The sequence below is a fragment of the Necator americanus genome, chromosome I (assembly GCF_031761385.1).
Source record: "Necator americanus strain Aroian chromosome I, whole genome shotgun sequence".
Lineage (NCBI taxonomy): Eukaryota > Metazoa > Nematoda > Chromadorea > Rhabditida > Ancylostomatidae > Necator > Necator americanus.
The window spans coordinates 20,828,002-20,840,907 of NC_087371.1; the positions used below are offsets into that span (position 1 = coordinate 20,828,002).

The 12,906-nt window shown below is 39.1% G+C and overlaps 3 protein-coding genes across 4 annotated transcripts; all 3 read left to right on the forward strand.

Moving 5' to 3' along the window:
• Positions 1-4,191: 4,191 nt before the first annotated feature.
• Positions 4,192-4,928, forward strand: RB195_006362 (uncharacterized protein; the record flags this gene model as incomplete). Its single annotated transcript, XM_064179403.1, has 2 exons — positions 4,192-4,435; positions 4,537-4,928. 2 exons carry the CDS (start codon positions 4,192-4,194, stop codon positions 4,926-4,928), a joined length of 636 nt encoding a protein of 211 aa, XP_064036360.1.
• RB195_006363 (uncharacterized protein) lies at positions 4,596-4,928 on the forward strand (the record flags this gene model as incomplete). The annotated part of the gene is made up of 1 exon (XM_064179404.1): positions 4,596-4,928. The coding sequence occupies one exon, from the start codon at positions 4,596-4,598 to the stop codon at positions 4,926-4,928; it is 333 nt and encodes a 110-aa protein (XP_064036361.1).
• Positions 4,929-5,337: 409 nt separating this feature from the next.
• RB195_006364 (uncharacterized protein) lies at positions 5,338-7,588 on the forward strand (the record flags this gene model as incomplete). 2 transcript variants are annotated; one of them, XM_064179405.1, is made up of 3 exons in its annotated part: positions 5,338-5,434; positions 5,945-6,057; positions 6,938-7,588. In XM_064179405.1, the coding sequence occupies 3 exons, from the start codon at positions 5,338-5,340 to the stop codon at positions 7,586-7,588; spliced, it is 861 nt and encodes a 286-aa protein (XP_064036362.1). The 2 variants fall into 2 exon arrangements, with proteins under 2 accessions (XP_064036362.1, XP_064036363.1); XM_064179406.1 differs by lacking the exons at positions 5,338-5,434; positions 5,945-6,057 and having other exon boundaries at positions 6,878-7,588.
• Positions 7,589-12,906: the final 5,318 nt, after the last annotated feature.

A 12,906-nucleotide genomic window follows, 5' to 3' on the forward strand; every position in this document is an offset into this window, starting at 1 on the left:
ACTTTTTGATGTATAGGAGACTTTCTCTAACGAATGGAAAAATATCTTCCTCAAAATCAAAAAGTTGTAACAAATTAGTCAAAGAGAGTGGATGGAGAACAAAGTTTGACTTGCACCGCACGATCAAGGGCTCAGGTAATGTTTACGGCGAATCTAAGCCATTCGGGAGTGAGAGACAAGTTCGAAATGCGCACATTCTGAGCCCTTGAGCATGTTCCTAATGTGTTCTGAGTTCACCAAGGTTGCGCGAAAGGAGGCAGGTCTAGTACCATCAATGAGAATCTGAAGAGTTGCAATAACAGTAAGCTGACATTCTATTTCTCCACATGATTTTCATTAAAATTCCATAGCAGCAAATCTTCCACAGTCTCTTCTTCTAAACAGAGATTTATTAAGGACCCCAAAAAAACTTTGACGATAAATTAAAGATCGAAGTGAAGAAACTAAGCTATCACTGGCAAAAGTTTCGCATTAGAAAGAGTCGAATTGATATCCACTTTGGGGATGGCCTCGGATCAATAGCGCCGCAAAGAGTTATGATTTCAGAGCGAAAACATCCGGAGGATCGCATCAATGCCTAAATAAACGTGCGTCAGCACATAGTTGTTATGCCGCCGGCCGGAATAGCCTCCAGGGAATAATAGCGCGCGTGAACATAGTAGGGGAGCGATGACGAGACGAACGGGCACACAACCTCAGAAATTATCTGCATAAAAAACGAATGCGGCTCGCTACAAGGTTATCTGATTCTGGAACTCACTCGAGATCCGAGAACCGAGAGCCGAGCGAACGCCGGTACGTTACGAGCGTAACAAACCGAATCGCAGGAAATATTTTCGGAATGTGCAGAAGTTATAACTCGAAAACTGTGCCATGAAATATGTGAGAGCGGAAAGGGGAGGCAAGTTGGGACTTTCTCACCTTTAAGACGTCTGAATTCTTATTATGCAGGATCAAAATTCCATAGCAAAGTCACACCCTAATCAAATCCACTCTTGCACTCTTTTCTTGGAAAAGTAGGTTTCAGAAGCAAAAAAAAACACACATGAGAAAGCAAAAAACTGTGAATTTTCCTATACTCACTTGTTCTGCATAAAGACCCTGTGGATGAAACGAGAATTCATTCAATTCTTTTAAGCAATTTAAAAAAAAGAAAAGATTCATCAGTTCCACAGCTCGCTTTCGTACACATAATTTGATAGCATCCTACTAACTAACATCGATTTCTAAATTCGCTGAGCCTGGATTTTATCTGTAAAATCTGGAACAAATAATTCTGCAAAGCAGTGAGATGAGAAAATAAACCAATGTTAGAGCAACTACACGGATCGCATAGTAACAGTTACCACTCCCTCTTTCCGAAAATTTTCGCAGTTCTCGAGAATACGTACGTAACGCACATTTATTTTGGTGTGAGCGAAAACTATGTATTATATATAAATCTTCATATACTACACACAACACATTAATACTTTGACTGAACTGTTCAGGGAGAAAAATTAGAGAAGCAAGGCCGCTTCTCATTTTTCCGTTGTTGTTTTTTTTTCATTAAACTTCGGTAAGAAAATTTTTTTGGCAATCACAGTTTTGGTTTGTTTTTTGTTCTGTTTTTTTTTGCAACCTTAAGGCACAAATTAACCGCTTGTGATGGGTGATGATCGCTTTAGGAACGATCCATAAGAAGACAAAAACAATGCAGAGCCTTCGGGGATTTTATTTCACAGAACTAAAACTGCTATTGTTAGCAGAGATTCACCTTTCAGAACTATTCGTAGTAGTATTGTGCTTATTGTGCTGATCCATCTGTTTGCTTGCGGATACTCTCAGTTTTTCAAGACTTGTCCCATAAAATAAAAAACTCCTACGGTAGCCAGCATTTTTAATATAGGCAAAACTGTATTATTGATTGGAATATTTTTGTTGTTGTTGAATAAAGGTGTGTGCTGAAGTGCGCCTAACGTTAGGCAATTCTTGGGATGCGCCAACGCGTCCACTCCAATTCAGAATCGTTCGAAGTTTACGATGCCTAGCCTGCACAATGACTTCAACGCATCCTCCCAGTCTGTCACCAATTTATCGACTCTGGAGGGATGAAAAACTTGGTTGGCACTAGTGCGGTTTCGAACCATTTTGTTGAAAAAAAAGAATAAAAATATCAAAAGAGCAGGTACGAAACTTATGAGGTAGTCTAATACAATGTAGCCAAGAATAGAATGTCGAATCGAAAGGTGTCATGAAAAGATCCCCCAGAATGTGGAAAAACTAGGAAAAATTCTCTTTTCACAGTGTGCTAATTTAAAATTATATCTATGTCCTATTGATACAAGTATTCAATTTAGAACGTATCAGATAAGTAGCTGGCTCCTATACGCGAGTGAATCATTTCTGGAGAAAAGGTTGGAAAAGTACGAAAGAAGGACTGCATAGAGGTAGTGAAATCAGAGACTTAGAAGTGGCTGCGCGGTGTTGAAAGACTACAGTCGTTGGATATCGCATCATCGATCGATGAATATTCCAACATTTTTGTCGATCCTTTTCTTTTATTGCATGGCAGCCGCTCATCCCTATCACTGATCACTGCAGTTCAAGTGGAGCTAGGGAGGGGGGGGAAGGGGCTTGTCGGAAGAGGAGAGGAATAAAGAGAGTAAGGAGAAAAAGACATGGGAACAGTCTATGTTGAATGGACACATATTAAGGGATGCAAAATGTTAAAGATAAATAGATATAATAGATATATATATTTTGGTCTAGGACTACTTCGGGGAAATACTAAGCAAGTGAAGGACATCCAGATTAGGACAAATGCGACGGGTCAAGAGTACGAAGGCAAGAAAAAGACTGTAAAATATTTCTCTGAACTATGCCTTGCGACATTGCTTCAAAAAGAGTTGTTTAAAAAAAATTCACCAAGAAAATGGGAAATATTGAGTACGAGAGAAGGAATCAAAATGAGTATCCGCTATCCACAGTCAGCCGTCAATTTTAGGACAAATAATCAAATACCGAAGTAAATGTAGTGCATTTTAAATAATATAATAGAAGTTGTGAAGGTAATAAAGTGGAAAAGAAAAAGCAAAATTTCCAAAAGCAAAAGGCTAAATAAAGATCTTGGTCTTCCTAAGAATTTAATTTGCTGTCATGACCATCAAATAAAAGCATTGCACATTTATGCATTAATATTTTCTCATCCGACAGTGGCGAAATCCTTATTATCAGTTAAAAAAGCATTTTCAGTTTTGCTGTTACTGAGTGAAAAAAAGACATCTACAGACGGAATCGGTGATAAAACTAGTACAAAATAGCCTCCACGAGTTTTTGAGTGACGACGCTCATAGTCAATCTCATGCGATAAAGCTGCCGCAGTTTGAGGAGATAGATTTCTTCTTTTACGCAATAAATTCATTTCCTACAAGGTTTGGTAAGGAAGATTCCAAAATTTTCCTCAAATTTTCGAATTTTTTTCAACTAGCTTTTGAGACCAAAACACCTACAGAGACCAAAACATGTAGTTAAGGGTTTCCCTCAATGTTCTTTCAAAATACGGCATCAAATTTTTTAAACACGCTACCGTAGTCTCGAGAAAAGGTGCGAAATTTCAGATTTTCGGCTACGCGTCGAAGTCTGTATGACTTCGAAGAAAGTCCAGTAACTCAGCTCGTTGTTTACAAAAACCAATTTTCATTTTCGCTATCAGAACTTTCATTTTCTTCAAAATGGTTCCATTCTCTCTCGCTGGTTGAGAAAAACTGAGGAATTCGCAGAAATTCTCAACTTTTACCCAACTAGCTTTCAAAAAAAAACATAGGATCCCTGAAAAAGATATTAAAACTGTTTTATAGCGCAAGTCTCCTTTTGCAAAAAGCCTCTTCCGTTTCTTCCTCAATCCGTTGTTAATGTTTACTTAAACTCAACAAAATTCGATCTGTCTAGCAGTAATTTCCAATCAAGGCTTGGGCTAATCGCTAGAATGACATCTAAATAACACCTGTATGCAGTGAACAATGCTCTTAAAACAATTTCAGAAAAAAATACTAGTAAAGTGCCCTTATCAGTATTTTTTCGTAGTTTTGCAAAAATCAAAATTCCGTCTGGACCCTGCCGTCTCAGACGTCGTACGGTGTGTGCGACCGGTGAGAGGCATAAGAAAGGTGACCGAGAGGACCTTCGGAACTACCGATATGCTTGCTGAGCATGTTACCCAAAGTATTCACCAAGGTCATCCTCACGTGCATATCTAGGACGCTGGATGAAGCCCAGCCTCAAGAACAAGCTGGATTCGATCAGGGGTTCAGCTGCTTAGACCACATCCAGACCATGTCGAGAGTCATAGAGGTTTGCCGAGGGCACCGCCTGCTCCTTGTTCTAACCGTCGACTATGAGAAAGCCTTCGACAGCGTAGAAACGAATACAATACTGTCAGCGCTGGTCGATCAAGGTGTGGACGCTTCGTATGTGAGGAAATTAACCAATTGTTACGATCGACGCACCACGAAGATACAGCTTTTCCACCGCTCCCTCACCATACCCATTGGAAAGGGGATACGACAAGGCGATACTATATCGTCGAGCTGTTCACTGCTGCATTGCAATGGATAATGAAATCATTTTCCTGGGAGGAAAGGGGCATACGTGTTGATGGAAATTTTCTCTCGAACATTCGTTTCGCGGACGACATCGTTCTCTTTTCGAGCAGTACCAATGAAGCAGAAACGATGCTCAACGAATTGAACGAAGCAGGGAAGAGAATAGGACTACGAATAAACAGAAAGAAGACACAGTTCATGAAGAACGCCTACTGCGAGGACGGAGGAGTACAACTTGAAGGCTCCCAAATCGTGGAAACTCCGTCATACGTATACCTCGGACGTTCTATGAACATGGAAAACGACTTGAATGAAGAACTGAACAGAAGAATGAGAGCAGCATGAGCAGCATTCGCAGCCATCAGGAAAGCCAACGGACCAACTGACGGACCAAGATCTTCGTGCCCATCTGTTCGGCATTTCTTCCAGCGCTATGGAGACGTGGGCAGACACCGCTGCCACGTCTAGGAAGGTACTTACTACCCATAGAGCCCTTCAGAAGACTTCATACGACTTAAGAGGAATGTCCCGTCTTCGTGACCCAGCGGAATAAATATCGAAAGCAAAACATAGATGAGCTGGTCACATCATGAGAAGAAGATAGATGAACTAAAAGAACGCTAGAGTGGATCCCAAGAGATGCTAAACGCCCTTGAGGGAGACCGCCAACGAGATGAGGTGACGTGTCCGCTACACGGATGAACCAGCTGGGAGCTCAGCTGGATACGGCTCAAGGACCCCGTCAACGTCACTCATGAAACTTGAGAACATTTTGGATGACAATGGCGAGGGAACGAAACGAGTGGAAGAGATGCTGGGGTCCGCACGTCCAGTGAAGACGGGCCATCTAGGTATCCAAATAATTAAGTAAATCGGGGATCGAACTATCGACTGTCTGCAATCACTGTCAATGAGTTAAGTTGTGTGTAGGAAGTAGGACTTAGTGAGAAAATCCTTTTAGAACTGCTTCGGTATTAGTTGTTGCTTGTGCTCCGGTATAAGTTGTTTTTTCGACTTTGCAAAAATGAAGAAATTCTAGCGGGAATCAAACCCTTAAAAGTTCCTTTTCATTTTCGACGAGCAAATTGTGTGCAAATAGTAGGAAAATAGCTTCAAAATGTTTCCTCTGTCATTCTCAACTGTTTTCTTTTTTCATTTCGCAAAAATAACTACTCCAGCAGGAATTGTACTTGCGACCGTTTGATATCACTGTCAAGAAAAAAATTGTCGTCGAATACACATTGAGGGCTTCTTCACCTTTTCAACTTAAATGTGCACATATGTGCTGGCACACTTCTTATCCTTTCAGTGAGCTATCAGTGACGTTTATATTATATTACATATTTTTGTTTTACTTGCAGCACGTTACAGTAGAATCGCTAATTCTTCGACAGAAGACGAAAAAGTTATTTTGTTCTTTTCAAATGTAGTAATCAATGCGGTAACACAGCAGTGGCTCGATGTGTGTCCTAAGGTATCTGGTGGGTCGGCGTGCCTGGATGACAATAGCCTTCCATAGAGACTCAAGTAACTTGTGATAGAAATTTGAAAGAAACATAATTTTTTGAAATCGACACCATTCAATAGATCTCTTTCTCCTGAAAAAAACATATCCACTTGATGTTTGAAGAAACTTCCAATAAACCGCAAAAAATAAATTTTCTGTAAAAACACATGAAAAGTTCTATATCTTTGCAGATTCAAAATTGACCGAAGCTGAAACATATCAAAGAAGAAATTGGAAAAATTCATAAGACTAAAAGTGTTTTCTTCTGTGTTGCGCTGACAGATGGCTAGCCTAGTTTGTTAGCGATTTATGAACTGTCAAAAATCAAAGTGAAAAGATGCAAAAGACCGAAGTTGTAAATTTAGCTGCAAAAAACAGAAAATCCCGTTAAGCCGGAAAACCACGAGATAAGGTTCTCCTACAACAAATAGTTTTCTTGCATATTTTGCAAGAAAACAATTTTTAAGCTGGTAATGTCGGCCGCTCCTGGGGTTCAAACATGTCACTTTGGTCAAATTTACAAAATTTTCAGAGTCACGGACTTGTAGCTGTGAGAAATATCAAATTGTTCGCAATATTACGTAGATTACGAATATTTAACAATCATTTCACTTTTCGAAAAATATGTTCACTTCAAAGATCATATATCCTTGGGGCGCAATTATCTCGGACTCAGCCTTGTTAATATGTATCCGCAGGTAACTTTTTCGGAAACTGTTTCCAAAAAGACGCGAATCCGCGTCCTTTTCGTCTTCTGTCGAAGAATTAGCGATACTACTGTATATAAATGTCCATTATTCATCGATATTTACTATATCATATTATTTCGATTTATGTATTTATTAAGCGTCCAAATTGTTTCTTTAATTTTATTATTATTATTATTATTATTATTATTATTATTATTATTATTATTATTATTATTATTATTATTATTATTATTATTATTATTATTATTATTATTATTATTATTATTATTATTATTATTATTATTATTATTATTATTATTATTATTATTATTATTATTATTATTATTATTATTATTATTATTATTATTATTATTATTATTATTATTATTATTATTATTATTATTATTATTATTATTATTATTATTATTATTATTATTTTATTATTATTATTATTATTATTATTATTATTATTATTATTATTATTATTATTATTATTATTATTATTATTATTATTATTATTATTATTATTATTATTATTATTATTATTATTATTATTATTATTATTATTATTATTATTATTATTATTATTATTATTATTATTATTATTATTATTATTATTATTATTATTATTATTATTATTATTATTATTATTATTATTATTATTATTATTATTATTATTATTATTATTATTATTATTATTATTATTATTATTATTATTATTATTATTATTATTATTATTATTATTATTATTATTATTATTATTATTATTATTATTATTATTATTATTATTATTTTTCATTGCTGTATGAGCACTGTGGGAGCGGGTGTGGTGCAGTCGGGCAGAGGTCCGTTGTTCGATCGATGGCTCGAAACCGCACTAGTGCAAACCAAGCCTCTCATCCCCCAGGGTCGATAAATTGGTACCAGGCCTGTCTGGGAGGACAAAAACACTGATTTGGTTATCGGCTGTCCCCCACAAGTCATTGTATAGGCCAATATGCGCTCCAAAATCTCAACAATTACGAATTGCCGCAAAACGCGCTAGCGCATCCCAAGTAGACTGATACGCCTTGACTTTACTTTACTTTACTTTCATGTGACCGCCATAATAGAAAGAATTAAATGAGGGGGCCGTTTTCTGGAGGGTCTTCTATAGGTGGTGGTAATCTTAGGGTTTTTTTCCCAACTACACGCCTGACCCTGATTTCACCACGTCCGCGCTAAAGTGGCACACATATACGCTTCGCAGAAGGAACAAGCATGTGGTCATATAGGGTGGTATTATTTTGTGTGAAAAAAAACATAGTTTTCAAATGAGATCCGCCAGGAATCAAAATTTTTACTTCATCTCTAGAACCTTTGATTCTGAAGTTAAAATATACTTTATAAACAAACATCTACTTCCGCTGATTTGGTGCCGTTTCGGTTACGGGTTTTGAAAAATTTCATGCTAGTCCTTTGAGACCCTCATACCAAATTCGTCCAGACCTACCTAACCTATCGAACAAGTGAGGTGAGAGACTTTGAGTTTGTGATCGTGATTAAAGTCTTCCATGGAAATCGAAAACGCTCTTCCTTCGACGTTGGAATCATACTGTAAAGGGTAACCAAAAGGAAATCATCCGGAACTCTCCAGCGCGCAGATGATCACTAGAGAGTTCAGAACTTTTAATCAACGATCGAAGGCTAATCATGCTGCAAAATGTGCCGAGAGAAAGCAAATTAAATGTGCATTCGTGATCCATACGAGCGTTTTCACCTTTTCTAGAAATTCTTTCAAGGAAGATATGATGTTCTCCGTGCTCATCAAACATGCAGAAGTCACTGAGCACCTGAACGCAAAGGGAAAGCAAGGGAGCGTCAATAGCCCGCTCAAGTAAATCGAGAACCATTGAAAGGACACGTGATACAGATGAAGTTCAACGTACACCTTGCTCTTTAAAGGCAGCATACGACGAATTTGACGTAATAGAATCACGGGAAAGGTAGAGACGGAGTTATAGATTGGAGGATCCAAAGTGGTCCTGCTCATCTCTCCTTAATCGTCATTTACAAAAACAGCATGGAAAACGACGTTTTCCCCCACGACTTTGGTCGCAACGCGCCGCGCCCGAAGGGAGTGAGCGATCGAGGGTTGATGAGGTATTCTCACCATCCTACAAAAGTGAAACCAAAAGCGGCTCACACGCCGTTTTCTTAGGGAGAGATGAGCGGAACCACCACGGATCCAGCAATCTACAATTTCATCTTTATCTTTTCTCGCGAATTCTCTCACCTCTTCATTTTCGTGATTTAATTGTCCGTAGAAAAAGAAATGAATTGGAGGTGCAAGCATCGTTATGTGGTCACAATCTAATCAGTGTTTTCCCTTTCTACGTAGCTCAGCACGTGAGAATGTGAATTAATGACTTCCGAGCCGTGTTGTGGATGTAATACGACTTTCAAACCCATTTTCAGTAATTTCTCTCACATAATGCTATCGTGAATCGAATCCTGTGAGAGAAGCTACGGGGGGGGGGTTGAATGATTGAAGAATAAAATGCCTGATTAATCAATTCGCTTGGGATGCTCCAGCACGTTAGACTTCAATTCAATAAATGACTTGTGGGAACCAGCCGATTATCAAATCAATGTTTTTATCCTTTCAGACAAGTGGCACTAATTTATTGACAATAGAGGAATGGAAGTTTTCTTGACCTGGAGCGATTTCGAATTTTTTTTTCATTTTATCTAACAGTAGTGTTTGGACGAATCCGTTCAATGAGTGAGAAATAAGGGACTTTTAATTGTTGACGATGAATTTACACCTATAAATGTGGGAAGCCTAATAATCCCCAACGCACATTTCGTCTCTAATCTTCTGATGCAGTAACTACATCAGAATTCCGTAACAGTTGCTTCAACGAGATGAAGCGATTTCATGCTTCATCGTTGTTAAAGGAAACGAAGTGCACTGAGGTCTTTTTTCTTCAGAATCCAAATTTCTGCACAGCTTGCACATAGAACGTCTCATAAAAAGTGGAATAAACTGTAATATGATATAAAGATTTCTAAAGCCAATGAAGGACAATGAAAACGGTATTTCGCGGTAGACCAAATGCCGGGAAGAAAAAAGATAGAGAAGTGGAAATTCTACAGTTAACCGAAATATGACTGTAGAAAACAAAGACATGTAGAACGGGTGATTTGCAAATCACATTGGATTTCGGGGAAGAATCTTACATAGAGATGTTCACCTTAAAACCTAAAAATGGCAGAGTAGCGCAGCATCCAAACCACTGTATTCGGAGGAAATACAAACAACATGAGAAGGAATTTAATTGAAGAACAAGTTTCTGCACCATCGTGAAATTGGATCGCACGTGTGCTCCGTACAGACAAAGAGCAACGTCTTAATCGGTCTGAAAGTTCAATTCCAGAAGGATTTCTTCACCGGCTCCCTTTCTTCCTTACCGGTGGAGTGCTTCCCAGTTCACAATTTCATATTTACAAAAGAATTTTAGAAAGCGCAAAGGATTTCGGTGAACAGTTAGCCCGTGCCCCACTAATGCAGCAATGTGGCGCTGAACATAGACTACAGAATTGCTGCTAGAGAGTCAGAGCTTTTCTATACCCTATTCGAACAGATCCAGACAGTGGTTCAGTGGAATTATTTATTATACGGTAGACAGAGAAAGGTGCAGATGAAAGTGGACGATTCAATGAGTGTCCGGAGCTTTGTCTCCGGCACTTGACAGAAGCGGTTATGCCACCAAAATAACAGTAACAACGAAGCACATTTTACACCACACCTCCTTACGATCATCTGGGTCGATGATAGAGTTGCGCAATAGGAACTTATTAGGGAGACACTCTTCGTAATTTCGGTGACGTTTCATTTTAGAAGACTTCACTTATCAAAATAACTTCAAAGGAGGAAGAACATCTAAATTCCAGTGTTGCAGAAGCAGAAAAAAGCGCCCACTAGGGTACAATATTCAACGACCAAATGAAGTGTGAAGATTACCGGTTGGTGTTCAGTTATTAGTCCTCAGATCTTGCTCTTCTGAATTCACGTTGATACTTTTCAAACGCGATTCAAGTAGTTTTCACATCAAGTTATTAATTATTCTCCATAAGAAACACAAGCAACACTGAGACGTACAGTCGGGTCGAAAGTGGCGCTCGACAGTGACTGGGTGGGACCCTCTATTGAGCAACTAGAGTCCATAGATGAATAAAGTCCTATCTCGACTGCAGTCGCTCAATTCATCTTCACATTGGCGAGAAAATCGTATAAGAATTAATTGCTGTGCCATTAATCCGTACCCAAAATACAACTTCGCTCTATCCCATCGGCGCATAACCGATGATCTTGAATATTTTTCTTAAGATTCGGTACAATTTTTGGTCATTCCCCTACTTACTTGCTCCATGCCCTGCATTTCGTTGTTGACTTTTTATTCTGGAAAGGCCAACTGCCCGAAAGAAGTCACAGCTTTTCGCCATTATAGCCGGTCCACCTGCTTTAGATGAACGGCTTCTTATCAGCTCTCTTCTAATTCTAACTGCAAGCTGTCACCTCGCATATCATCATCTACGCTCAATCAATCTAATCGTTGATCGAACCGTTGAACATCCAGTTCTCCATCCATCTATTGAATTGTACTGTTGAATGGGCAGTGATCAAAAGTTAAAGTGAAGGAAGGTGAAGATTAGTTGCTCCGGTTGGCAATGAAGTGGGTGTGCTCGGGTCAAAACGACACGAAGCTCGGTGCAGTTGCGTAAGCGGCCGTCTTCGAAATGGCGTTGTAGAGCTAGCGGTTAGGATCGAAGTAGAACTGCTACGGCGAGTGGTGCTACAAGGGTACCTGTCGATCCTAACCGCCACGTCCCACCGCACCGCTTCGCGCAACCGCTTACGCAAATGCACCATGTTCCAGGTCGCCTCGATTCGAATATTATTTGTTTAATTACACTGAAACCATGTTGAGGCCTTGCTACTCGCGTAACTCTCTTTCATATTATGTTATCGGTCAATCCTCAGAAATCTTCGTTTAAAGGGCTTCATAAAGAAAATACACTGTACGGCACCAAATCATTTCTTTATTATTTCCCAATTCCGAATTACTTGTCCTTTACTATACACATATCATATATATGCATACCAATTCTCCTACTTTATAAATCACGATATGATGAAGAAGAATGTTCGTGCCCAAACTAGGAAACGGCGTGTCCGTTACGACGAAAAAAAAAACGCTATAACAAATCCACATTTACCTTCTTCAATTTTCAACTAGGCACCTCCTTATTTTGGGGAATACGGGCCAGTGAGCTATAAACTTCAAAAAAGTTTGTAAATAAACATCATTCGTACTGGTTCTAACGGGATGAACCCTCCAAAAAAAGTCGTATTTACTCTACGTCACCTCCAACGTCCAGTTCATCGGCGTTCCGCTGTCAACACAGATTCTTGTCTACTCCAAAATTGTCCAGCGATACTTAAAGGCATCACCCCACGAATCTGAGGTGGTGCAGATTTCAGGTGGAGTATTCGTATACGGGATGGGAGACTACGGAGAGGGTGGTGATTCCGTTCATTTTTTCCTAATTGCCGTAAAAAACGGCTCGGAAGATATGGCTTCATTCGTTTTGGAGCACTATTTTGTACAAGAGGCTCGATTGGAGCGCGCCAGTCTTGTGCGGCGCCGCATCTTCCGGGCCGTTTTTTACGACAATTAGGAAGAAATGGACGGAATCACCTCCCTCTCCGTAGTCTCCCATCCCGTATACGAATACTCCACCTGAAATCTGCACCACCTCAGATTCGTGGGGTGATGCCTTTAATTCGAATGAAATTTTCATCATACTAGGAACCCGAAGCAACCCGAAAATACTCCAAAGCCTGAATTGATTTATCATCTCACGATTACTCTTTAACAGGATGTGTTAAAAGAGGAGTAACTGTAGAAGCAACTCCGTGTACGGTTTTCTGTAGCTTTCAAGTCTGCAGCTCATCGTGCACACATTTATGGCAGCAATTACAGCAGGGACATGAAGCAACGGTGGAATTGCGTACGCGTCTTCTCTCGAGGCGGTGCGGTCGAGCGTAGCGGTTAGGAGCGTATTGAAACACTTGTTGACA